The sequence below is a fragment of the Lolium perenne genome, chromosome 4 (genome assembly GCF_019359855.2).
Source record: "Lolium perenne isolate Kyuss_39 chromosome 4, Kyuss_2.0, whole genome shotgun sequence".
NCBI lineage: Eukaryota > Viridiplantae > Streptophyta > Magnoliopsida > Poales > Poaceae > Lolium > Lolium perenne.
The window spans coordinates 42,446,284-42,474,218 of record NC_067247.2 but is presented as its reverse complement, the minus strand read 5'-3'; the positions used below and the strand labels follow the sequence as shown (position 1 = coordinate 42,474,218).

General features: G+C 44.0%; 2 protein-coding genes across 2 annotated transcripts; one reads left to right on the top strand and one right to left on the bottom strand.

Annotated features, from left to right (window-relative positions):
* Positions 1 to 16,867: 16,867 nt before the first annotated feature.
* Positions 16,868 to 18,300, top strand: LOC127348334 (ethylene-response factor C3). Its single transcript, XM_051374391.2, has one exon. The coding sequence runs from the start codon at positions 16,871 to 16,873 to the stop codon at positions 17,663 to 17,665; it is 795 nt and encodes a 264-aa protein (XP_051230351.2). The 5' UTR covers positions 16,868 to 16,870; the 3' UTR covers positions 17,666 to 18,300.
* A 4,133-nt stretch (positions 18,301 to 22,433) lies between these two features.
* LOC127292295 (DEAD-box ATP-dependent RNA helicase 37) lies at positions 22,434 to 27,689 on the bottom strand. Its single transcript, XM_051321657.2, has 7 exons — positions 27,541 to 27,689; positions 25,872 to 26,730; positions 25,709 to 25,792; positions 24,723 to 24,965; positions 24,069 to 24,236; positions 23,545 to 23,658; positions 22,434 to 23,173 (listed from the first exon to the last, which is right to left on the bottom strand). The coding sequence occupies exons 2-7, from the start codon at positions 26,679 to 26,681 to the stop codon at positions 22,661 to 22,663; spliced, it is 1,932 nt and encodes a 643-aa protein (XP_051177617.1). The 5' UTR covers positions 26,682 to 26,730; positions 27,541 to 27,689; the 3' UTR covers positions 22,434 to 22,660.
* Between the last annotated feature and the right edge of the window lie 246 nt (positions 27,690 to 27,935).

Sequence of the window (27,935 nt, the reverse complement as noted above, 5' to 3'; positions counted from 1 at the left end):
TAGACAGGATGTTCCGGGGATCAACCTCGTGTTGGTTTTTAGGCCTTGTCTAGGATCGGCTTACGATCACCGTGCGTGGCCGCGAGGCCCAATCGTGAGTAGGATGATCCGATTATGCGGTGAAAACCCTAAATCGTCGTAGATCGCATTAGCTTTATCTTGATCAAGCAGGACCACCATATATTCGTGCACCTCGTACGAATCATGGGTGGATCGGCTCCTTGAGCCGATTCACAGGATAACCTGAGAGCCGATCGAGGCTCGTATTTAATGTTTACGTGTATGCCATGCAGGAAACTAAGCGAGGCATCTCCATCACCTTCCTGACCAGGTATAGGTCAGGTGGCACGCCCTTGCATCAGCATCGGACGTGTGACCAGAGGCTTTGCGGGCCGTCGCTCGGAGGGACCAGGGCCAGCCGAAGCCCTAAGTTGTTCCCGGCTCTACTGTGTTGCCCGTCGCTGCCCGCCGGTGGGTTTTGACCGCAACAGAGAGTACCACCATATATTTTTGATTTAGTGCACTAATCTACTAACGATGTCTGCTAGTGATCATAAACTTGTTAACCAGGAAAACAAGAGTGCTGCAGATATCATCACATGGAGGGAGTATGAGGCTCTTCGTAATGAGATGCGACGTGAATTCCGCGCTCAGGATGACGAGCTTAAAGGGACGGTCCAAGAGATCTCCCAAAAGCTGGATGCTACTAATGAGACCGTCACGGCAATGCAAGATCAAATGACGGATATTCAATGCACTCTTCGAACATTGACAATGTCGGTTGAGAATCTTAGTCAACATCGACAACAACATGAAGATGTTGATGAAGCCCCTGGTCGTGGCGATCGTGCTCGCGGCTGGGCTCCACTTGGCCGCAATGGTCGTGGACAAGATGAGGAAGATGGTTTGGGTAAGCCCAAGTTCTCTATACCCAGGTTTGAAGGAGGTGCTGATGTTGAAGAATACCTCACTTGGGAGCTCAAGATTGAGAATTTGTGGGGTTTACATCCACACTATACTGAAGATAGAAAGATAAAGCTTGCTTCTTCTGAATTTGATGGTTATGCTTTGCGTTGGTGGGATCGATATGTGAGTGCTCGCGAAGAAGATGGTGAACCGCCTATTATCACATGGCGCGCTATGAAGGCGGCAATGACTGAGCGTTTTTTGCCCACAAATTATTTGCGCAACATATTTGATAAGTTGACTCTTTTGAGGCAAGGTGTGATACGTCTCCGACGTATCGATAATTTCTTATGTTCCATGCCACATTATTAATGATATCTACATGTTTTATGCATACTTTATGTCATATTTATGCATTTTCTGGAACTAACCTATTGACGAGATGCCGCAGTGCCAGTTCCTGTTTTCTGCTGTTTTTGGTTTCAGAAATCCTAGTAAGGAAATATTCTCGGAATCGGACGAAATCAACGCCCAGCATCCTATTTTCACACGAAGCTTCCAGAACACCCGGGAGCCGCCAGAGTGGACCCACAGGGGGCCCACACATGGTGGCGGCACGGCCAAGAAGCCAGGCGCGCCGCCCTATGGTGTGGTGGCCCCAGAACCCCTCCGAGGCTGCCCTTCCGCCTATTTAAAGCCTCCGTCGCGAAAACCCTATGACGTTCGACAAAACCCGCAAAAACCTTCCAGAGCCGCCGCCATCGCGAAGCCAAGATCTGGGGGACAGGAGTCTCTGTTCCGGCACGCTGCCGGGACGGGGAAGTGCCCCCGGAAGGCTTCTCCATCAACATCACCGCCATCTTCATCAACGCTGTTGTCTCCCATGAGGAGGGAGTAGTTCTCCATCGAGGCTCGGGGCTGTACCGGTAGCTATGTGGTTCATCTCTCTCTCTATGTACTTCAATACAATGATCTCATGAGCTGCCTTACATGATTGAGATCCATATGATGATGATTGTAATCTAGATGTCGTTATGCTAGTCAAGTGAATTTTACTTATGTGATCTCCGGAGACTCCTTGTCCCACGTGTGTAAAGGTGACAGTGTGTGCACCGTGTGGGTCTCTTAGGCTATATTTCACAGAATACTTATTCACTGTTATGAATGGCATAGTGAAGTGCTTATTTATATCCCTTTATGATTGCAATATGTTTTGTATCACTATTCATCTATGTGCTACTCTAGTGATGTTATTGAAGTACTCTATTCCTCCTCCATGATGTAATGGTGACAGTGTGTGCATCATGTAGTACTTGGCGTAGTTTATGATTATGATCTCTTGTAGATTATGAAGTTAACTATTACTATGATGGTATTAATGTGATCTATTCCTCCTCTCATAGTATGAAGGTGACAGTGTGCATGCTATGTTAGTACTTGGTATAGTTGTGTTGATCTATCATGCACTCTAAGGTTATTTAAACATGAATATCGAATATTGTGGAGCTTGTTAACTCCGGCATTGAGGTGCTCTTGTAGCCCTACGCAATTGGTGTTCATCATCCAACAATAGAGTGTAGAGTGGTTTTATTATGTGATCAATATTGAGAGTGTCCACTAGTGAAAGTACGATCCCTAGGCCTTGTTCCTAAATACTGCTATCGCTGCTTGTTTACTGTTTTACTGCGTTACTACTGCTGCGTTACTACTGCTTGTTTACTGTCCTGGGCAAAGCACTTTTCTGGTGCCGTTGCTACTGCATATTTACACCACCTGTATTTCACTATCTCTTCGCCGAACTAGTGCACCTATTAGGTGTGTTGGGGACACAAGAGACTTCTTGCTTTGTGGTTGCAGGGTTGCATGAGAGGGATATCTTTGACCTCTTCCTCCCTGAGTTCGATAAACCTTGGGTGATCCACTTAAGGGAAACTTGCTGCTATTCTACAAACCTCTGCTCTTGGAGGCCCAACACTGTCTAAAGGAAAAGGAGGGGGCGTAGACATCAAGCTATTTTTTGGCGCCGTTGCCGGGGAGGAAAGGTAAAAGGCACTCATACTCCGGTTCCAGGTAACAGTACTTTTCTGGCGCCATTGTGTGTGTGGTCGAAGCTATTTCCTTTAGATCCTGCAATTGCAACTTTTTGTTTCTTGTTTACACTAGTAAGGCATAATGGAAAACAACAAAAATATGAGAGATCTTTATGAACTTTATCTTGAATTAGGACATGATGTGTTTGAAGAGAGAATTAAAAAACCCATGGAACTTTATATGCATGCTAATGGGAATGTTATTAATATGAATGCTTTGAACACTATTGTTGCTAATGCTATGGAAAATTCTAAGCTTGGAGAAGCTGGTTTTGATGAGCATGATATTTTTAGTCCCCCAAGCATTGAGGAGAAAATTTACTTTGATGATACTTTGCCTCCTATTTATGATGATTATAATGATAGTAGCCTTTTGGTGCCACCTACTATGGAGGATAAATTTGATTATGATTACAATATGCCTCCTATATATGATAGCTACTTTGTTGAATTTGCTCACACTACAATTAATAAGAATGACTATGCTTATGTTGGGAGTAGTAATAATTTTATGCATGAGACTCATGATAAGAATGCTTTATGTGATAGTTCTATTGTTGAGTTTTCTCATGATACTACTGAAAGTTATTATGAGAGAGGAAAATATGGTTGTAGAAATTTTCATGTTACTAAAACACCTCTCTATATGCTGAAATTTTTGAAGCTACACTTGTTTTATCTTTCTATGCTTGTTGCATTATGCTTCTTGAACTTGTTTATTTACAAGATTCCTTTTCATAGGAAGCATGTTAGACTTAAATGTGTTTTGAATTTGCCTCTTGATGCTCTCTTTTGCTTCAACTACTATTTCTTGCGAGTGCATCATTAAAACTGCTGAGCCCATCTTAATGGCTATAAAGAAAGAACTTCTTGGGAGATAACCCATGTGTTATTTTGCTACAGTACTTTGTTTTATATTTGTGTCTTGGAAGTTTTTTACTACTGTAGCAACCTCTTCTTATCTTAGTTTTGTATTTTGTTGTGCCAAGTGAAGCCTCTAATCGAAGGTTGATACTAGATTTGGATTTCTGCGCAGAAACAGATTTCTATCTGTCACGAATCTGGGCTATTTTCTCTGTAGGTAACTCAGTGAAATATGCCAATTTACGTGCGTGTTCCTCAGATATGTACGCAACTTTCATTAGTTTTGAGTTTTCTGATTTGAGCAACGGAAGTATTTATTAAAAATTCGTCTTTTCGGACTGTTCTGTTTTGACAGATTCTGCCTTTTATTTCGCATTGCTTCTTTCGCTGTGTTGGGTGGATTTCTTTGTTCCATTACCTTCCAGTAGCTTTGAGCAATGTCCAGAAGTGTTAAGAATGATTGTGTCACCTCTGAACATGTGAGTTTTTGATTATGTACTAACCCCTCTAATGAAGTTTATGAGAAGTTTGGTGTGAAGGAAGTTTTCAAGGGTCAAGAGCGGAGGATGATATACTACGATCAAGAAGGGTGAAAAGTCTAAGCTTGGGGATGCCTCGGTGGTTCATCCCTGCATATTTCAAGAAGACTCAAGCATCTAAGCTTGGGGATGCCCAAGGCATCCCCTTCTTCATCGACAAATTATCAGGTTCCTTCTCTTGAAACTATATTTTTATTCGGTCACATCTTATGTACTTTACTTGGAGCGTCTGTGTGCTTTTATTTTTGTTTGTGTTTGAATAAATTGGATTACATCATGCTTGTGTGGGAGAGAGACACGCTCCGCTGTTGCATATGAACACATGTGTTCTTAGCTTTACTTTTAGTTTTCATGGCAAAGGTTGATTGTTTCGTTCATCATTATATGGTTGGAAACAGAAAATGCTACATGTAGTAATTGGTAAAATGTCTTGGATAATGTGATACTTGGCAATTGTTGTGCTCATGTTTAAGCTCTTGCATCATATACTTTGCACCTATTAATGAAGAAATACATAGAGCTTGCTAAAATTTGGTTTGCATAATTGGTCTCTCTAAGGTCTAGATAATTTCTAGTATTGAGTTTGAACAACAAGGAAGACGGTGTAAAGTCTTATAATGTTTACAATATGTCTTTTATGTGAGTCTTACTGTACCGGTTCATCCTTGTGTTTGTTTCAAATAACCTTGCTAGCCTAAGCCTTGTATCGAGAGGGAATACTTCTCATGCATCCAAAATCCTTGAGCCAACCACTATGCCATTTGTGTCCACCATACCTACCTACTACATGGTATTTTCTGCCATTCCAAGTAAATACTTCATGTGCTACCTTTAAACATTCAAAATGCTTCTTAATTTGTGTCAATGTTTTATAGCTCATGAGGAAGTATGTGGTGTTTTATCTTTCGATCTTGTCATTTACTTTTGACAGACTTTCACAATGGACTAGTGGCTTCATCCGCTTATCCAATAATTTTGCAAAAAGAGCTGGCAATGGGGTTCCCAGCCCCAATTAATTACAACTTGCATTAATAATTCTCTTCACATGTTTTGCTCTGATTCATCAGTAAGCAACTTAATTTTGCAAATAGACACTCCTTCATGGTATGTGAATGTTGGAAGGCACCCGAGGATTCGGTTAGCCATGGCTTGTGTAAGCAAAAGGTTGGGAGGAGTGTCATCAATAATGAAACTAAAATACATGTGTAAACAAAAGAGAAGAGGGATGATCTACCTTGCTGGTAGAGATAACGTCCTTCATGGGAGCCGCTCTTGAAAGTCTGGTTGATAAGGTAGTTAGAGTACCCATTACCATTCGTTGACAACAACAAACACCTCTCAAAATTTTACTTTTATGCTCTCTATATGATTTCAAAACTTGAAAAGCTCTAGCACATGATTTATCCCTGCTTCCCTCTGCGAAGGGCCTTTCTTTTACTTTTATGTTGAGTCAGTTCACCTATTTCTCTCCACCTCAAGAAGCAAACACTTGTGTGAACTGTGCATTGATTCCTACATACTTGCATATTGCACTTGTTATATTACTTTGCATTGACAACTATCCATGAGATATACATGTTACATGTTGAAAGCAACCGCTGAAACTTCATCTTCCTTTATGTTGCTTCAATACCTTTACTTTGAATTATTGCTTTATGAGTTAACTCTTATGCAAGACTTATTGATGCTTGTCTTGAAGTACTATTCATGAAAAGTCTTTGCTTTATGATTCAGTTGTTTACTCATGTCATTACCATTGTTTTGATCGCTGCATTCATTACATATGCTTACAATAGTATGATCAAGGTTATGATGGCATGTCACTTCAGAAATTATCTTTGTTATCGTTTACCTGCTCGGGACGAGCAGGAACTAAGCTTGGGATGCTGATACGTCTCCGACGTATCGATAATTTCTTATGTTCCATGCCACATTATTGATGATATCTACATGTTTTATGCATACTTTATGTCATATTTATGCATTTTATGGAACTAACCTATTGACGAGATGCCGCAGTGCCAGTTCCTGTTTTCTGCTGTTTTTGGTTTCAGAAATCCTAGTAAGGAAATATTCTCGGAATCGGACGAAATCAACGCCCAGCATCCTATTTTCACACGAAGCTTCCAGAACACCCGGGAGCCGCCAGAGTGGACCCACAGGGGGCCCACACATGGTGGCGGCGCGGCCAAGAAGCCAGGCGCGCCGCCCTATGGTGTGGTGGCCCCAGAACCCCTCCGAGGCTGCCCTTCCGCCTATTTAAAGCCTCCGTCGCGAAAACCCTATGACGTTCGACGAAATCCGCAAAAACCTTCCAGAGCCGCCGCCATCGCGAAGCCAAGATCTGGGGGACAGGAGTCTCTGTTCCGGCACGCTGCCGGGACGGGGAAGTGCCCCCGGAAGGCTTCTCCATCGACATCACCGCCATCTTCATCAACGCTGCTGTCTCCCATGAGGAGGGAGTAGTTCTCCATCGAGGCTCGGGGCTGTACCGGTAGCTATGTGGTTCATCTCTCTCTCTATGTACTTCAATACAATGATCTCATGAGCTGCCTTACATGATTGAGATCCATATGATGATGATTGTAATCTAGATGTCGTTATGCTAGTCAAGTGAATTTTACTTATGTGATCTCTGGAGACTCCTTGTCCCACGTGTGTAAAGGTGACAGTGTGTGCACCGTGTGGGTCTCTTAGGCTATATTTCACATAATACTTATTCACTGTTATGAAAGGTATAGTGAAGTGCTTATTTATATCCCTTTATGATTGCAATATGTTTTGTATCACTATTCATCTATGTGCTACTCTAGTGATGTTATTAAAGTACTCTATTCCTCCTCCATGATGTAATGGTGACAGTGTGTGCATCATGTAGTACTTGGCGTAGTTTATGATTATGATCTCTTGTAGATTATGAAGTTAACTATTACTATGATGGTATTAATGTGATCTATTCCTCCTCTCATAGTATGAAGGTGACAGTGTGCATGCTATGTTAGTACTTGGTATAGTTGTGTTGATCTATCATGCACTCTAAGGTTATTTAAACATGAATATCGAATATTGTGGAGCTTGTTAACTCCGGCATTGAGGTGCTCTTGTAGCCCTACGCAATTGGTGTTCATCATCCAACAATAGAGTGTAGAGTGGTTTTATTATGTGATCAATATTGAGAGTGTCCACTAGTGAAAGTACGATCCCTAGGCCTTGTTCCTAAATACTGCTATCGCTGCTTGTTTACTGTTTTGCTGCGTTACTACTGCTTGTTTACTGTCCTGGGCAAAGCACTTTTCTGGTGCCGTTGCTACTGCTTATTTACACCACCTGTATTTCACTATCTCTTCGCCGAACTAGTGCACCTATTAGGTGTGTTGGGGACACAAGAGACTTCTTACTTTGTGGTTGCAGGGTTGCATGAGAGGGATATCTTTGACCTCTTCCTCCCTGAGTTCGATAAACCTTGGGTGATCCACTTAAGGGAAACTTGCTGCTGTTCTACAAACCTCTGCTCTTGGAGGCCCAACACTGTCTACAGGAAAAGGAGGGGGCGTAGACATCAAGGTGTGAAGACTGTTGATGAATACTACATGGAGATGGAGATGCTCATGCAGTGTGGTCGTGTTAAAGAATCCCTTGAGATGACAATGACTCGTTTTCTCAATGGTTTGAAATATGACATCAAAGGCATTGTTCGTCATTACAGTTACAACACTATGAATGAGTTGCTACATCATGCAAGAGAAGCTGAATCACAGTTGGCTGACGAAGCAAAGATTAAAGGACGAGCTACAGGAGCTGGGCGTTTCACACCCCGCGCGGCACCATCTACGGCGCCGGCGTCTTCGACGCGCTCCGCACCTTACTCTACTCCGCCTAGCAAGCCGGTCTCCAATGCGTCTAATGCAAAGAAGTCTGAATCTGCTGCAAGTACGAGTGGTTCTAGTGTGTCTACTGCGCGCAATCGCGATATGCTTTGTCATACATGTGGTGGCAAAGGTCACTTTAAGAGGATTGTCCTAACTGCAAAGTTATGATTATCAATGAGGACAATGAGTACGAGACTGGAGATGATGTTGATCCTAATGCTCCAGAAGATGATGACTATGACACTGATGGTGAAGATGCATATCCGTTTGATGCTCGCACCATTGTTGTGTCGCAGAGTGCTCTTATTGTGTTGCCTAGTGCATCTACTCAGCGCTGCAATTTGTTCCAAACAAAGGCTTTAGTTGGTCCTGACAAGTCTTGCAAGGTCATTATTGATGGTGGGAGTTGCCGCAATTTAGCAAGCAAGGAGTTGTGCACCAAGCTGAAGTTGAAGTATCTACCGCACCCGCATCCATATTATATTCAGTGGTTGAGCGACAATGGTGAGATGAAGGTAAACCACATGGTGCGTGTTGAATTTGTTATTGGACCGTATAAGGATTGCATTGACTTTGATGTGGTTCCTATGACGGTGTGTCACCTACTATTGGGTCGGCCTTAGCTCTATGACCGTTCTGTGCAACACAATGGCCGTGCCAATACATATCACTTGGAGTTCAAGGGCAAGAAAATCAACTTACAGCCTATGACACCACAGCAAATTGTCAATGAGTCTCGTCAGAAGATTGAAGTAAACTTGGCGGATGCATCTTTAGATAGGCGAGTGAATTGTAATGTTGTGAGTGATATAACGAAAAGTGAGAGAGTGAATTCTTTAGTCTCATTAGCCACTAAAGAAGACATGAGAGAATTTAGTGAGGATCCTACAACCATGCCTCTTGTGCTCTTGTACAGGGGTACGGTTTTGGTTTCTAATGACATGACCCCTCTTCCTCTTGGTGTTTCTAATGTTTTGCAGGAATTTGGCGACGTGTTTCCGGATGAGGTACCCGCAGGACTTCCACCATTGCGAGGTATTGAGCATCAAATCGACTTGATTCCTGGAGCTTCGCTACCCAATCGGGCACCATATAGAACGAACCCCGAAGAAACGAAGGAGATACAAAAGCAAGTACAAGCGCTACTCGACAAAGGTTATATCCGCATAAGCCTTAGTCCTTGTGTTGTTCCTGTTATTCTAGTTCCTAAGAAAGATGGTACATGGCGTATATGCGTAGATTGTAGAGCTATAAACAATATCACTATTCGATATCGTCACCCTATTCCCCGTTTAGAGGATATGCTAGATGAATTGAGTGGTGCTGCTGTGTTCTCCAAAATTGATTTGCGTAGTGGTTATCATCAAATTAGAATGAAAGAAGGGGATGAGTGGAAAACAGCCTTTAAAACAAAATTTGGTTTATATGAGTGGTTAGTAATGCCTTTTGGTTTGACTAATGCACCTAGCACTTTCATGAGACTGATGAACCATGTTTTGCGTGAATTTATTGGCAAGTTTATGGTTGTGTATTTTGATGACATATTAATCTACATCCGCAATGAATCGGATCATACTATACATATTCGACATGTTTTGCAAGTGTTGCGTGATAATAAACTCTATGGTAATCTTGAGAAGTGCACATTTTGCAAAGATAAGGTCATATTTCTGGGTTATGTTGTCTCTAAGCATGGAGTAGAAGTAGATGTGTCTAAAATTGAAGCTATTCAAAATTGGCCTACTCCCATGAATGTGAGTCAAGTTAGAAGTTTTCATGGTCTAGCTGGGTTTTATAGAAGATTTGTGCCCAACTTTAGTACTATTGCTGCACCTTTGAATGACTTGACTAAAAAGGGTGTTATATTTGAGTGGGGCGCAGCCCAAGATCATGCTTTTGATGAACTTAAGAGATTGTTAACTTCTGCACCGTTGCTTGCACTTCCTGATTTCAATAAGCAATTTGAGATTGAATGTGATGCTAGTGGTATTGGAATTGGTGGTGTGTTGATGCAAGAGGGTCGCCCAATTGCATATTTTTCTGAGAAACTGTCTGGTGCTAAGTTGAACTATCCTATCTATGATAAAGAATTGTATGCTTTAATTAGAGTTCTTGAGGTTTGGCAACATTATCTGTGGCCAAAAGAATTTCTCATACATTCTGATCATGAAGCTTTAAAATAACTGAAAGCTCAGTCTACTTTGCATAAGCGTCTTGCTAAGTGGGTTGAGTTCATTGAGTCTTTTCCATACATTATTAAGCATAAGAAGGGAAAAGATAATATTGTTGCTGATGCTTTATCTAGGAAGAATATGCTATTAACTCAACTTGATGTTAAAATTCCTGGATTAGAAGTACTATGTGATTTGTATGCTACTGATCATGATTTTGCTGAACCATATCGCTTATGTGCTCTTGGTAAAGCATGGGAAAAATATCACACACATGATGGGTTCTTGTTTCGAGCTAACAAACTATGTGTTCCAGAATCGTCTGTGCGTTTGCTCTTATTGCAGGAATCACATGCTGGAGGTTTGATGGGTCACTTTGGGCGTGAGAAGACGCTACTCATGCTAGCTGACCACTTTTATTGGCCAAAGATGAGGCGGGACGTGGACAGGTATGTGAAGAGGTGCATTACTTGCAACAAGTCCAAGTCCAAGCTGAAGCCTCACGGTTTGTATACTCCGTTACCGGCACCTACTACACCTTGGGAAGATATTAGTATGGATTTTGTGTTGGGTTTGCCGCGTACTAAACGAGGCCATGATTCTATATTTGTGGTAGTGGACAGATTTTCTAAAATGTCACACTTTATTGCTTGCCACAAGAGCGATGATGCGTCGCATATTGCTAACCTGTTTTTCACGGAGGTTGTGCGACTACATGGAGTCCCGAAGACTATTGTTTCTGATCGTGACGTGAAGTTTATGAGCTACTTCTGGAAGACGCTGTGGAGAAAGCTGGGGACAAAGCTATTGTTTAGCACTACTTGTCATCCCCAAACTGATGGACAAACTGAAGTGGTGAATAGAACATTTTCACAACTGTTGAGATCCATGATGAAGAAGAACCTGAAGGAGTGGGAAGAGTGTTTGCCACATGTGGAGTTTGCTTACAACAGGGCGGTACACTCTACCACAGAGCTATGTCCTTTTGAGGTGGTGTATGGTTTCAAACCCATTACTCCACTTGACTTGTTGCCTTTGCCCATACATGAGAGAGTTAATATGGAGGCATCCAAGAGGGCAGATTTTGTGCGTAAGATCCATGTGAAGACTAAAGAGTTAATAGAGAAGAAAGGCAAGAGCAATGCTGCAAGGATGAATAAGAAGCGTAAAGAGATGTTGTTCAAGCATGGTGATATGGTCTGGGTACATTTTCGCAAGGATAGGTTCCCGAAGCTGCGGAAGTCCAAGTTGAAGCCTCGTGGTGCTGGTCCTTACAAAGTGCTTACCAAGATCAATGATAATGCATACTCGACAGATCTTCCAGTTGATGAGTTTGGTGTCAGTAATTCTTTCAATGTTGCTGATTTGACACCATATGACGGAGAAGATCTTGGAGCGTCGGGGTCGACGCCTTTTGAAGGGGGGGAGATGATGAGGACATCCCTACCTCACTACTACCTCCGTCATTGCAAGCTGAAGATGTTCCTGCTGTGAAGCTCAAGTCCAATGAAGTTAGGATTGGACCAATAACACGAGCTCGTGCAAAGCTACTCAAACAACAGGTGAACTTGTTCCTAAACGATACTTTGATTGATGAGAACTTTATACTGCCTAAGTGCTATTACTTATGTATGATCAGGTATGAGGAGGGAGCAAGCATCGCACGAGGAGGAGAGGAGCAGCTGGACCAGAAGATGGACGTGAAGCTGGACATGGAGCTGGACATGAAGACATCCCATGGACGCGCGAGGGAGGAGCGGGAGGAATGCGCGAGAGGGAAAGCTGAAGTCCAGGCCGGTGCCAGATCCGGTCCGACCGGCCGTGCCACCGGACCGTCCGGTCCCAGGCCCGGTCCGACCGGATCCCACGCCGGGTCCGTCCGGTTTCAACCGGCCGCGGCGCTTGTGCCATCCGGGCACTATCCAGTAAGCCCGGGAGCCTCGCCCGGTCGCCGCCCGGCGCCAGGCCCGGTTTGAACCGGACCGGCCGGTCCCAGACCCGGTCGACCGGCCTCCCGACCGGCCGACTCCGAGTCTGTCTCGACCAGATCTGTTCTGGGTCGGTTATTTTCGTACTTTTTCGACCTGAGGTCGTCCTGAACTCCTATATAAGTCCCCAGGACGCCTCCCTAGCTGCTTTAGACCATGTTTAAGATAAACCCTAGTTCTTAGTTGTTTGCTCTGCAAACCTATTGAATTCCCTACACCATATTGCTGGATATTGTGTAGATCCTATTAAAGTCTGGTGTGATCTGCTGTTCCATTGGGAATTAGACGGTTGCAACTTACCGCTTCGTGGTCGGCGGCTACGTGCGCAAGTGTGTGGAGTTGCGAATATCTTGCAGGGTCGAGAGCTGTTGCATTGGCGACAGGGACCAATCGAGAGATCTCGTTGCGTCATACAAGTTATCATCCACTTTATCGTCGTGTTTCTCCGCTGCCATCACCCCGTAATCATCATCACCACCGTTGCTTACTGAGAAGATCGGGCCACCCCTTATCAGCTCATCAAAGATTCCATTATGATTTCTTCCCTTGTAAGCCACCCTCTCCTCTATATAAGAAAAGGGGGCACACCCCTGCGCGGGACGAACAACGAGAGAGAAATTAGGCAGTTTAGTAGCAAGTAGCTGAGGTCGTGTACCGTACTGTCTTCAACCTCTGGCCATCGGCCAAGTTCATCAATACATACCGGTTTCTTTTCTCTCTTTCCCTGCTAACCAAACCCTCCCCGGATCCTCTAGCGCATATTCTGCTCCAACTTAAACCATCATATGACATCTGTTGTTACACCACGACGACAATGGCTGTCTAAAAATTTAATCCAAGTGGTACATGGACATGGTGGGGGTGACGAAGTGCTCATGCGGGTCGGTTATGTACTGCTATTATGCTTAATAATAATCTGAATAATATAAACATAAAGCACTGCAAGCTTTTGAGCAATCAACCTCGTGGCACAATTCGATCTGAAGAGTAAGCAACAATTGTCTGTACGTAGCTCGTACTTACAGTTAGGTAGTACCAATCACTACTAGTTAACTGAACTAGTGGATCAAGGTTGATTGATCCATCCATTCATATAGTATAAACTTAGCTTTTTCCAGCATGCCATCCGAACTCCGGACCAGATACAATCACGCTCGTGCGACAATCATTTACAGTTATCTGAGACACGAAATCTATGAAATGGAAAATGAAGTGGATAAAGACGCAGTTAAAACAATATGACATGGAATGGAATATGTAAAAGGCGACCAGCTGTTGCTTCTTCAAATTGCATGCGACCCTCATGCGTGCCATCACATCAAGCAAATGCATGTTGTGACGATGGTAGGTCATAGTCAGCCATACAGAAACCTGGCCACAGGAGAAGTGGCCAAATATTCTCCAACAATCATTTATTTAATGTTTACTTAGATTAAATTATATGATAATTTCCTTACATCTTCAACATTTTCATGGTGCAATAGTATACAAACTACTTTGGAGAAAGTATCCAGCGTTGTGGTTTATTTGAAAGTTCTCAATCAAAAGTCTCGAAAAAGAAGGTACCTTAGAGACTTGATGCTCTATACATATGTATAATTTAAAATTTAAACTCGCATTCATTTGGAAGGTATGGAAAAAAATGTCATGCATGAATATAGTACTTCGTCCTTGCCAAAATGTACTGCACATATTTTTTTCTAAAGTCAAACGATGTAAAGTTTGACCAAGTATGTTGATAAAAATATCAACATCTAGATTACAATTAGATTAATCATGATGTATATTTTTATATGGTGTAAATTTGGTATTGTGGTTGTGGATATAGTTAATTTTTTCTATAAACTCGGTTAAACTTCACATCGTTTGACTTTTTACTTATATGCACTACCTTGTGGCACCACAAGAAGCGAGTAATGATGTACTACTGCATATGACCATTCCTCGCGAAACTTGGTTTTTTCATACCTCCCAAGTGAATTTGGTTTTGTAGCTGAATTTAACAGGTTTCCAAATCATCACCTTCGGGCCTTTCCAATGTACAGTACTCTTTTAGAACTCTCTGAAATTATGAAATATTGCTTTCTCTTTGATTTGACCGGGTCACCCGACAATTTGTTCATATTTTACAGGGCTGTGATCTGAACCAGAATGTCTGGCCTGTCAACATTCAGAGCCAGCTAATTATAATAAAATGTAATTAGCTGATAAGTGGTGAGTAACGTGTGCTGTCATCTGGTCCAGTTCTTGCCTCTTGGAGACTTGCGTGCAACTTGACCAGAAAAGAGCATCTATATGTTCTAGACTGCACGCCGCCTAAACGTAAATTTATTTTCTTGATGTTCTTCTAGACTGGACGTGGCTCCAAACCCACCTAATTGACGCACGCACCAAAAACCTCTCAGTCTCAGATACAATGTATGTGGAATACATATAGCTGATTAATATGTGCCAGTGGAGTATTGGAGTGTTACATTCTAATAAACACGTGGCATATAAATGCCCGAGCACACAAGGGGAAGTAACACACGAAGGAACGAATCGTACGTACGACAGATGGAAAAGGAACCGGTTAAGCAATAGCGCTGCAGGCGAGGTGCATTGCATCTCCCGCCTAACGCTACGTATTATGCTTGGAAATTTCAGAAACAAAACATAGCAGACGTCGATGCATGGTAGTAATATATGTGCCACTAACAAATTGATATGTGGATGTAAAGGTCAGGTGCAATGGACCTGCATATTGACTCACGTGCGGCTAAGCTAGCGTGACCACGATTTGCAGTAGTACCATAATAATCAATCGTCACACCACCTTGCCACCTTGCCCATTATTACCAGCTGAGTGGAGTGTGTAGCAGTGGCTACCACGTACTAGCCGTTACTTCCACTTGATCACTTAGAAAAATATATATATTAAAATTTAGATTAAATATGTGCCATACTTTTTGGGACGGAGAAGCAATTAGCTTTTTTTAAGAACTAAAAATATGATGCTTCCTCTAATTTAAATTAGTTGCCGCAGATTCAGTGAATCTAGATATATTTAGGCAAAATATTGTGCCATACTTGGAGCGGAGGGAGCAGAAGTACTTCAAGGAAAAAAGTAAACAATGATTACCGTTTTCAAATTCTACCGCCGTTCTTTTCTATAAAGCATATAAGTCTTCTAAAAGTGGAATTCATCTATTTCTGATAAAGTTTATATAAAAAGTTATCCGCACCTACAATACTAAACAAATAAAGTATTATGTTTCACGATGGTCCAATCTTATTAACTTTGTACTAAATCCCCGACACTTATTATGTATCAGAGGGATAGTTTTTCTAAAGATACATAGGGCAGATGGTAACATGCCTCCTTAGGTATTGGACAATTTTTCACATTCAACCATATATCTCAGAAACCGTCATCCAACGGTTTAAAAAGATATACGCTCTACCATAGGCATTGAAATTCTCACAGCTTTAACTAGTCTTAAACCGTTACATGACACAACTCAATATTAGGACTTGTTATGGTCGAAGATCCACATACCGTTATGAAATTGCGGCACAATTGATGTAAGCAAGGTGAAAATTGCATTAGTTCTGATTAAAAGGAAATAGAAACCGGAAACACTTCTAACCTATGGATAGATCGGATGGATAAGATAATTCTGGATATAATTACAAATAATGTCCTCTAATCTTTACAATTTTATCGCCCCAGATCGACGTAACAAGCCAGCCCTATCTAACAAAAACAAGTAAAAATGCTAAACTTATGTAAATCTGTATTCAAAGTCTCCTAAATGGGACATTTCGGTAAAATTTCCGCTAAATGAGGTAATATGTGTCACAAATATACAACAAAAGGGTAAAAAGTGAAATTCACTCAAGAAAGTAGAAACTGGAAATATCTCTAACCCATGTTTGGATTTAGTGTAAATTTTGTGTATTCCTGTTATTTTGTTCAAGATTAAATCTTGGGTCCGCTGAATAAATCTTCGTATGGTATCTCCGAAGAGATTTATCTTAACAAAACCGAAAGGGAGCAAATAGTGTTGATTTTCATGATAGAGCAACAGAAACTTGATGAATTTGTGGATCTCTTTTTCAGAACTATCTTTGGTTTCCGTCACAACTATAACAATGGGAACCAATAAGTGATATAACATCCTCATAAACAGAAGAGCGCATAGCCAGCAGAATTACCAGTCCCAACGAAGCAACTAGGAAAGGCATCCAAAAACAGTTTTGATCAATCTTGATTTTGTTTCTGCTAAGGCATCCAAAAACAGTTAAAGGAAGCCACAAAGCAGAGCACCTTTTCAGTGTCAACCAAAGAAACAGAGCATCTCTTCATAATTCCGGTTCGGCCCTCTTGGTCCCAACAAATAACCTGGCGCCACCACTATAAAAACTGACATGCCTCTAACTGCTTCAACTCGAGCAAACGCCATGTCTGATCATCCTAGCAGCACCGCTACTTCTTCGTTGTCGTCACCGCGCCTCCTCACCACCGGCGTCGTCAACTTCTTGGCCCGCCGCGCCATGACCACGCAGCAACGAGCATTTCCCCTCCAGTCGCCGGGTTCCTCCACCGGCTCCGTCGACTCCGCGCCGTGGCATCATGCCCCGGCCACCCCGCCTCTGCTCCCGTTCGACACAAACGACGCCGACGAGATGCTCCTGGTCGACATGCTCTCCCACTCCGCGCAGGATGCAGTAGCTGTGCCCTCCACCAGCACGACGGCACCGGTGAAGCGAGAGGCCGTCGACACGGAGGGAGACGTCGGCGGCGGGCGCGCGTTCCGCGGCGTGCGGAAGCGGCCGTGGGGCAAGTTCGCGGCGGAGATCCGAGACTCGACGCGGAACGGCGTGCGGGTGTGGCTGGGCACCTTCGACAGCCCGGAGGAGGCGGCGCTGGCGTACGACCAGGCGGCCTTCGCGATGCGGGGCGGCGCAGCCGTGCTCAACTTCCCCGCGGAGCAGGTCCGACGGTCGCTGGACTGCGCCGGCGACGACGTGTGCGGGCGCGCCGACGGTTTGTCACCCGTGCTGGCGCTCAAGCGGCGCCATTCTATGCGAAGGCGGCCCGCGGGTGCGGCGGCGAGCCGTAAGCCCAAGGCCGCGCGGCGGCCGGAGGGCGTGATGGAGCTGGAGGACCTCGGCTCGGAGTACCTCGAAGAGCTGCTCGGCGCCTCCGAGGAAAGCTCTGCTGCTTCTTGGTGTTGGAGCCACAACTCTATCTGATTATCAAGTCAGCACTCCCGCAATCACGACCAGTCGGCAAGGGAAGTTCTGCTGGTGGCTTGAGAACTTCCAATGCACGGTCGAGAAGAAGAGAATTGGCCATGGCTTGAAGATGATGGATCGATCATCATTTGTGTTTTTTTCTTCTTCCCTGTTGCTTACTGCTGGCTCGGCGGCACAATTCAGCTAGACTAGCTTCTTCATGACGAAATTGGAGAAACCGACAGCGGAGTGAGATTTTGTTTTTTCGAACCTCAGGTTGGCAAGAGCACGGTGTGTACAAGTTTTCAAATCGCCGAATGTTTTGGTTTGAATTTGCGCTTAGACTAGTGGATTCAGTCACCGACCGGGTTGAGAATGAGGGTGAGCTGTGTACATCTTTTTGAGCGCCAAATGCTGGGATTTAAATCTAGTCAAAATTAGTTGTTGTAAATAGTTTTGATTTGGTCGAAAAGAGGCACGACATTACATAGGCGCCAAGTTTGAATAGTACAAGAGATTTTTGTTAGATGGTAGTATAAGAAATTGTTGTTAGCTTTGGCCTTTTGGGGATGTGGAATTGACCAGGTCAAGTCTAAAGTGGAAACATGCTGGTGAGTGAGTGGCTCTCTTAGCCACGTGCGTGCATAATAAAATAAGATCGAGTCGATCAGGTGTGTATTCAGGTTGGCTCATCTCCTCACCTGACTGACTTGCAGCTTGTACTACTATGACTATGAGTCTATGACCAACCACTGATCAGGAGCGTGTGGCCAACTACTTCTTTTTTCTGAACATACGGATTTTCGTTTAAACTTGTGTTCATCGCATCACTGAAGCCTGAGAATACATCTCTGAAGGAGCAAAGGAACATCTGCCTGGGTGCTAGACAAGCATCTGAAAGTGAAAGGTCTATCCTGAGCAAGTTTTGCTTTGCAAATGCGCTTTGAAATTCATGCCCCTGGGGACATGGAAGACCTTCTGATGATCAGAGAGGAGGGACCGTTGGCCAGTTGTGGCCTGAGTTGGCAGTGACGCCAGTAGCTGCTGCCCGCTTTGCAGCTTAATTAGCTTCATCTAACGACCTTGATTTTACCTATTGCTACTAGCAAAGCACAAAGTGAGGCGCATGGGATAGTGAACAAGACAACATGAAGAGCAGTATTTTTTTATGATTTTTTTAACCCAGCAAGAATAATACTAGTACTTGGATTGCAAAGAAAACTAGAACAGTTGACAATCTACAAGCTGACATGTGCGTAGTAACACATGTTCATGTGCGTAGACTGAGGTGGCAAAGACACCCAAGCAAGCAAGCTACTAGCCGTCGAATTAGCTCCTAGTGCAAAATCATAGACTGGATGCTCTCATCCTGTCACCAGAACGAAGTCAGGCTTACGGTGCCAATGGCTTGAATCTTATGCCCAGCGGTCTTTTCTTTTTGCGGGGAAACAAAAAATAATAATTTGACAATGACCAGGTTTACTAAACTGTCGATGACTTTATAATGGCCAAATTATTGTAGACAACACCAGTTAATTAGACTTTGCTTTCTTTCGTACTCCGTAGTATATAGCTGGTTTCTCAGAAACATCCTTCAATATTTGAATTTGCTGACAGAGCTCACCGCCATGTAACATCCTAGTTCTTCGGTATTTCCTGATGCCAGCAAAATATGGAAACGACGAGTTCTCCTGAACATCACTGTTAGAATTAACTTAGCGTTAGCGTTAGGCTAACAAGCAGTTAGCTTTGTCATTAAGCTAACTACCATGCAGTGAACATGTCGCGTTGTCCAAACGCCACTACCTTGTAAACCGCCATTGAGGAGCCTGTACAGGGGCTACATATAGCCCAGCAATCAATCAATAGAATCACCCTTTTGATTCAATCTTTCATTCTAAAACACGTTATCAGCACTGCCTCTACTCAAAGCAATATCTCAGAGAGATTGAAAAGATTAGTAAGGCGCATCAGCACGCCCGTCGACGACCGACACCTTCGTCGGCATCCTCGTCGCCGGCTCACACCGGCGCGGCGCCCTCACCGCGTTCCGGCACCCGTAGAAGCCGTCCTCGGCCTTGCCGTCACGAGAGCAGAGGCGACCCCTGCCCCGACGGCCCGGCTTCTCACAGAGGCAGGGCCGGCGCATCACAGCAGCTGCATCCGCGGCCCCAGCACGGCGTGGCCATGACGGCCAGCGGCCAGCTCTCGGACCGACTCCTCGTGGCGGAGGCGGCGTCGAACCGACGGCGCACCACCAATTGCGCCACCGGAGCGGGCGCACCCCGCAGCCTTCGGCTGGGCCCTCGCGGTGCGGCGGAGCGCGCGGCCCTGGCCCTCGGCCTGGCTCCTCCCGGCACGGAGGCGACTCTAATGGATGGTCACGCCACACGCAGTCCCTCTGGAGCGGCCGAGAGCAAGGCATCGTCCCCGCAATGCCCTTTGTGCAAAGCCGGCTGAGACGAATCGATTGATTCGTGAACACCACAGAGGAAACGATAGAGAACCTTATCTCTTCAGTTGGTTTAATATGCAAACGTCCCTCTAGTTTCTGGTTCAGACCCAGGCTAAACTTATATTTACAATTTAGCTCTCTAGCTTTTGTATATTACAAACGAGATATCATGTTCATGGGATTTTGCATATTTACACTACTGTTTTCAACCAACTGGTTATTGTTGTTTAGATTCAAGCCTTTTGCTTTTACAGCTACTATACGTACTAGACCATATGGTCTTGCTAAATTGCATGGAACAATTATAATTACATCATGTAAAAGCACCACGTCAAGCCCTCAAACTTCCACATATTGGGCTAGAATATTTTACTCAAATTTCACATATTCCTGAAATATATAATGTTGTATATATTTGCCTCTAGCATTTTATATAACATGCAATTTGATATAACAATCTTAATATGTTGTATTATTTTCTCCTTCTTTTTCCAAAGGGTTTAAAGGAGTTTTAACAACATATCACATATTATTCTCCTCATATTTTTTCCATAGGGTTTTTTTGGGGGAGAATCTCAGGAATTTACAAGACTCAAGGCTGTAGAAAACACTCTTAAGATCATACAAGAACATTTTTGAAGATTACACAAGACATTTTCAAGAATTGGCGTTGTCCAAGGGGGAGTGTTAGAATTAACTTAGCGGTAGATTTAGACTAACAAGCAGTTAGCTTTGCCATTAAGCTAACTACCATGCAGTTAACATGTAGCGTTGTCCAAACGCCAATCACGTCAGACACTACCTTGTAAACCGTCATTGAGGCGGGCTATATATAGCCCAGCAATCAATCAATCGAATCACCTTTTTGATTCAATCTTTCATTCTAAAACAATCACGGCAACTATTTACATCCACTGACCTAGAAAACACATTGTGCTCTGACAAAAGTGTTCCATAGCCCACGAATACGGCTATAAATACGAAAAGGCAACGATAAATGTCCTCTAAGTCACACGGTGACTTGGATAATGTCTCTGGCTCACAATGGGTAGGCTATAGCCCATGAAAACAGCCGGAAATCGCACACCCCCGCGTTATGCACTCGCCCTCGCAGCTGCCGCCGGCGGTGGTGGGCCTGCTCTGCCTCCTTCAACCTCCATCCCGCCTCCCCTTTCTTCACCTACTTCTCCAATCCCGGCGCATCAGCTCCATTCTATGCTTTACGGCGCTTAACTCTTGCTTTAGAAGATTGAATCTTCGCTTTGCATTTTCAGTATGAGATGGCAATTCCTCAATGGTCTCATCACGTGAAGCAACGGTCTCACCATTAATAAATCAAACTTAGCAAGAGCATCTCCACGAAGAGTTCACTTTACTTTAAATAAGCCGATGATTACATCTTCTTCTTTAGCATCATCATTCTCATCCAACATGCTAGAGAGAGGGGGGCAATCACCTTAGAACTTCTTGCCATGAGGCAAATGTCAGAGTTCTTGGGAATGGAGGAGAGATCGAGGTCGTGGGCGTGGTGAGTACATATATTTATGAACGAAGTAGTGGGCATCTTGATATAGGGCACAAAATCCTAAAATGTTTGAAGGGGACTTCGGGGAAAGAGGTTGTGATTTGCAAAGAGTGGACATCTTGAGATAGATAGCTATAGTGATTTTGATGGCAGGTTGTCAAGATGATAGAAGATACAAAAGATTCTTCACTGAGCTCAAACTTAGTCAAGAAACTGTAACGGAAGTGGATGACATCCACCGCTGGCAGATCAACCCGAACGACAGTGACATCATCTTCACCATGCACATCATCATGCAAATAAAAACTTGTGCGGCAATAGATTGAAATAAGTTCCTGCTCAATAAGGAATTTAGCTCACCCATTGATCAGATACTTCGAGGTATAAACAGATTTTGATCTTTGAATAGTTGAAAATTTTGGCACAAGCACTTCGCTCTAAATCTTGAAATCCACAGCTTCCAAGCTTCGAGCCACCACGATGGTGGCATCGCAACATTAGGCTAGGAAGAATCTTGCCTCAAAGGCCGCATATTGAAACTTCATCACCCAGAATTATATTCACCATCATGGTGGACAAGAAACAGAGGGATACAATAAATGGCAAATTTCATTTGATGTTGAAGTAATGCAGCTGCTAGTAATCCATTCATACAATCTGTACCAGACGTTAGAATACGATCTGAGGCAAAGAGCAGAAAAACAACATCACTATTGCCCACATAGAAACATCTAGAAGCACATCAATGAACTCCAGCGACCCAACAGACACATCATCCAGAACTACAGAAAGAACCACTGAACCAGTAACGCAGCAAAGAAAATTAGCCCACCCAGACTTCATGCCAGTGAACAAAATAACCGGGTACACGGGAAACACAAGTGCTGTGACAACCAGCCACAAATAAGGTAAATGGGGGCATTTTCCAGACCATACCCACCAGTGACTACAAATCCCAATAACTGTTTTCAGCTAAGTCAATAGAATACGATGATCATCTCATTTCAATTCTTACGGTAACCAGGAGATGCTATCAGTCCCAGGAACTAGATGCACCGCCACCGTAGCCTCCACCTCCACCACCACCATAACCACCACCGCCGCCACCATAACCACCACCGCCGCCACCATAGCCTCCACCGCCGCCGCCACCACCCCTGGTGTCCCGACGGAAGTCACGGCCACCAAATCGAGCCCCACCTCCACCACCTGATCTGCGGTTTCTGCCGCCACCACCTCCAAACGATGCACGGGCACCATAGCGCTCAAGCCATTGAGGAACCTCCTGGTTAGCTTCTTGCATCAATTCACATAATGACCTGGCAATTGACATGTTGCCCTCGTTGAAAAATGCAGTTGCCACACCAGACTTCCCAGCTCGCCCAGTTCTCCCAATGCGATGAACGTAGTCATCTATGTCATTTGGTAGGTCAAAATTTATGACGTGGGCAACATCTGGTATGTCAAGTCCACGAGCAGCAACATCAGTTGCAACGAGGATGGGAGTTGCTCCACTCTTGAATGATCTCAGGGCATATTCTCTTTCCTGGATAAGACAACAAGCACAAAGAAAATTGTGATATCCAATCAAACGCCTATATGACATAGAAATACATATTATGTTAGTATGTGGCAGGCAAAAGGACAATCCCCAAACGTGCTCAGTCTGGACGAGTAAGAATACAAAGAGAATCAGATATTTAGATGGCAATACCAATAACAATGTATTATCATTTTAAAAAGGATAAATCATCAATTGGAGGTTTAAATCAGATACAGATGCAGAGCATATTTTTTGATCATGTAAATACTTCCCCTATAATGTAAGCATGTATATTCGGGAAATAAAAAATTACTACAACAACACAAACTGACATCACCTATAATGTGAACAGGTAGGGGCAGCTATGGAAGTACCTGCTGCGTACGATCTCCATGAATACTTGTAGCAGGGAACCCATTTGTATACAGCCAGTTCTCCAGAGCATCTGCTCCCCTCTTTGTCTCCACAAAAACCAAGGTAAGAGATTGCTGCAAACAAGGTAAAAACAAAGGTTAATGGAACAATATTTGGATGAATTACTACACCAAGTTCACAATTTATTGAGGCTTGGAACTAAACAATAGTCACACGAATTATGACACCATATCCCATTAGCTTGCAGTTGCAGTACAGCTTTCTCGGGGTTTTAAGATGGAGCCAAGAGATATGCAAGAATCTATTATTATCTGATTGGCAAATCACATTAGGTAAATGCTGTTATCCGTCAATCACCCATTTCACATTAGTTACTCATATGTCTTGGATTGCAATAACAGGATACTTTGCATTTTTTGCTTACAAATGAAGTTGTCGTGGTAATACATTGCTATGCCAAACAAAGCCTTCATCCAGTTAAAGAAGGTAATGAAACTAATAGCATCAAAATAATGTAGATCACCTTCCCAGGAACAGCATTGGCTTTCTGTGCATGGATAAGGTCCATGAGGTAACTTCTTTTATCAGCTTCAAGGACAAACTCTACCCTTTGAGCAATCAAATCAGTACTGGAACCAACTCTTCCAACAGCAAGGAAGATGTAGTCTGCAAGGAAATCTGAAGCCAGACGCTGCAGAAAAATAAAACATGACTAAGAAAACAGTAGGCATGAATTGCTACCACAAACAACCTAACAGATGATGTTTTTCCCTGCCATCTGAGATAAACACATAACCCACCAAACAAATAATAGCAAAATATTTTCTTAGCAAAAAAAACAGAATTGACAGAGCTAAGCAAGATAAATTATATTATACCTTCACCATTGAATGCAAACTAACAAACACAAATGTTAATGACTGCAATTTGTCTGACCAATTCAAACATATAGTTCATTTTTACAGTAGGGAGCCAAAAGACATTGATACAACAACAACAGAACAACAATGGCACAAATGCTGATGATATTTCAACGTGTACATCACTTCATTTTTATGGCAGGGAGACAAGAGAGAAGCCAATGCTAGACAGCCAACAGAATAATCATGGCACAAATGCTGATGATATTTCAACTTGTATTTCATTATTACCATGTGGAGCTAAAGAAAATCCAAACCTGTATCTCTTTGGGAAAAGTAGCACTAAACAGCATTGTCTGTCTCACACCACGAGGGGGCATGTCCATCTGCTCAACAATTTTACGTATCTGTGGCTCAAACCCCATATCGAGCATTCGGTCAGCTTCATCAAGAGCTAAGTAATTCACCATTTGCAGTGATACTCTAGCCCTCTCCAGCAGATCCATCAACCGACCAGGAGTTGCCACAAGTATGTCAACACCTCTTTCCAATTCCCTCAACTACAATAACAGAAAAACAATGTACTCAAAAAGCAGCAGCGGATGTCATGTTAAAAGGGTTACTGTGAAATAAAAATAAGGTATGGGCAATAACCATCCATTAAAGAGAAGACATAATAGAGCCAACAGCATTACAAATAAGTTTCAAGCTGGTCAAATTATTAAATAAAGAAGAGTTTTTTTCCCAAGCTTTTGTGAACACAGTTAAAGATAAACATAAAATGCAAGAAGCTTTATTACTATCACAATTATTCACTATTTAGTAATTAGACAGCCTTATCAGTAATAAACCATGTTCACACGACCAACATGCTAAGCATCAACATCATGTTGCAACTGTTTTTCTTAGAGAAAAAACCAGAGTTACGTAGCAAGTTCTATGCAATTGAAAACTTTTCATACAATCAATAATGAATAATTGCCCTCAGCAGCATGCACATTGCTCATGCACAACCATCATAGAACCAACAAACAACATTTTTTTGTTTTTCTATTCATAATCATAACAATCTAGAAAACCCCATTTTTAAAACCTATGCATTGCTTTGAATTCATATTACCCAGACACAAAAAATGCATGCAGGTATCATCATCAGAAGAAGTATGAAAGAACTTCGGTATTGCAAATAACGTAACACAGTAGATCAAACACCATGAAGTACAACAGAAATAAAAGAAGGTCATTAATGTAATTAGTAAAATCGTATCAAAACTACAAAATAAAATTGTAACAGCAAAAATACCTGCTGATGTATTGGTGCTCCACCATATGCAACACAGGCCTTAACACCAGTCTGGTATGCAAATTTCTTTGCTTCTTCATGAATCTGAGGAACGAGAGGTACAATATAAGAAACTACAACAAAATAAACAAGAGCAAACGAAATAATCAGAGTGGTGACCTACTTGGACTGATAGCTCACGTGTAGGAGATAATATCAGTGCAAGAGGATATGCAGTCCTGGAGCCTCTTGGCCTCTGTGGTGGCCTTGACTTCATGATCCCACTAATGATTGGGAAACAAAAGGCAGCCGTCTTCCCTGACCCAGTCTGGGCACAGGCCATAAGATCCCTGCCTCCAATGACAATGGGAATGGCATGCCGCTGTACTGGCGTAGGCTTCACATACTTGCACCTCCTTATGTTCTCATTCAGAGCATCGCCCAAATCAATCTCTGCAAAGGTGTTAACCGGTGTAGGCACATCATGGCCACTTGTCTCCACAGGAATGTCCTCATAGGCATCAAAGTTGATGCCTGTGTTGGCCTGAGCCTCGAAGTCAACATCTGCGGCCACAGCAGGAACTGGCTCACTATCGCCAAAAGGGTTTGGTTCGCGGTCCCTGCGGTCCCCCCAACCAGGGCGGGAGTTCCAACCAGCGCCGCCGCCGCCACCAGCACCACGTCCACCACCACCACCACTTTGGCGGGTAACGCCTACACCAGTGCTAACAGCGCCAGGAGGAGCAGCCCAGCGTGTGCCACCAACAGCGGCTGCGTAGCCACCAGTAGGTGGCACAGGTCCAGAAGGCTGGATTCCAGCTGGTGCTGGAGCTGGCGCTAGGCTATCTGGCGAGCGACCACGGAGGTGTGGAGGGACGTAAGAGCTGCGAGTGGGGCGCGAGTTCTGGTGGTTGGCAACAGGAGCGGGAGCAGCAACAGTCGCGGGCGCCGATTCCTCGGCGTTCGCAACTGAATCAGCCCATGAAGATCGCATAATTTTGCACAAAACCTTTGATGAAGATGCTACTGCTGAACGCTAAAACCTGCGAGTGAATTCCAGAGATTCAATACAATGCAGGTAAAAACTTAAGCTTCAAACCAAGAAGAAGGATAACACACACAAGTTAAACTGAATCGTTTGTGGTTCAATTAGGTTCGGATCTCTGCTAGACAGCTATTAAGATTTTAGCACAAACTTGGAGCGAATAAAATCTAAAAGTAAATTGAGTGCTGCTACTCAGCAGCAAACCCCGACATGAAACTTTTAATCGAACCTAAACCAGTACAAGCAGCGCCGTAGTAACTAGATCTACTTAGGGAGATGAACCAGCGCATCGACACTAACAAGCATAGCAGCAGATCTAATCTAAATGCTAGACGGAAACTGGGAAAACAAGCAAAATAACACTCCGAAATAGCATCAACCACGCGGAATCGCCGCCGGAACCTTGTATCCGGCGGGAAAATGCAGCATGCAAGCAAACGGGCGAGATCCGGCAGAGCTTCTAGATCGAGCGCCAGAAGGAGGAGACCGGCCGCGGTAGGATTAATTAAGCGGAAGTATAAACCCTCGCTAGGGGGAAACGGTACCCCGCAGCTAACCGAAGTCCGCTGCTGCTCCCTGGCGGAGATGACCTAGGAATCTGTAACGATTCCACCGCGGAAGCAACTCGCCGGCTAGCTGGCTCGAAACACCGAAGACAACAAGCGGCACTAGCGCCACGGGCCGGCTCGAACGCGCTCGCGGGTAGAAGAGGACGGAGCGGCGGATTTGGATCGAGCGAATCGAGCGCGCGCGGGCGGCCAGATCGGCGCGAGGTGGGATGGGGATCGGGGAGGGGAGGGGAGCTGACCTGACGCGAGCTCGGGGGCGAGGATGGAGCGGATTGGAGTCGGCCGTGGGGGGTTGGTGGGTGGGGTGTCGCGCGTGAGAAACCCTAGAGAAGCGGGCGGGGGAAGAAGATCGGGGGGAGACGAAGGGAGAACGAGAAAGCAACAAAAGCTGCGGATGCCGGAAGGAGGAAGGGAAGTGTGCACGCACCTGGTAAACCTAGGGTAGGAGGGGGAGGGCACCCAAAATATCTGCTGCTTTGCCCTTTTCTTTTCGTTTCTGACTTGGCCGGCCCGCAACCGCGTACGCCGCACGGGCTCCTTCCATGACGGTGCTGGCCTTGGCAGCGACGGGCTGGATTCTCCTACCGCGGTTTGGGCCCTCCCTCCCGTGACATGTGCCAGCCGTGTGTTCAGG

What these genes read in the sequence shown, in the direction of transcription:
- LOC127348334 (XM_051374391.2), top strand. Translation starts at nt 16,871, where the DNA reads ATGTCTGATCATCCTAGCAGCACCGCTACTTCTTCGTTGTCGTCACCG.
- LOC127292295 (XM_051321657.2), bottom strand. Translation starts at nt 26,681, where the DNA reads ATGCGATCTTCATGGGCTGATTCAGTTGCGAACGCCGAGGAATCGGCG. An exon ending in GAGCACCAATACATCAGCAG is followed by an intron (nt 24,966 to 25,708) that starts GTATTTTTGCTG and finishes CTGTTATTGTAG; the next exon opens with TTGAGGGAATTGGAAAGAGG. An exon ending in ATGGAGATCGTACGCAGCAG is followed by an intron (nt 23,174 to 23,544) that starts GTACTTCCATAG and finishes TGTCTTATCCAG; the next exon opens with GAAAGAGAATATGCCCTGAG.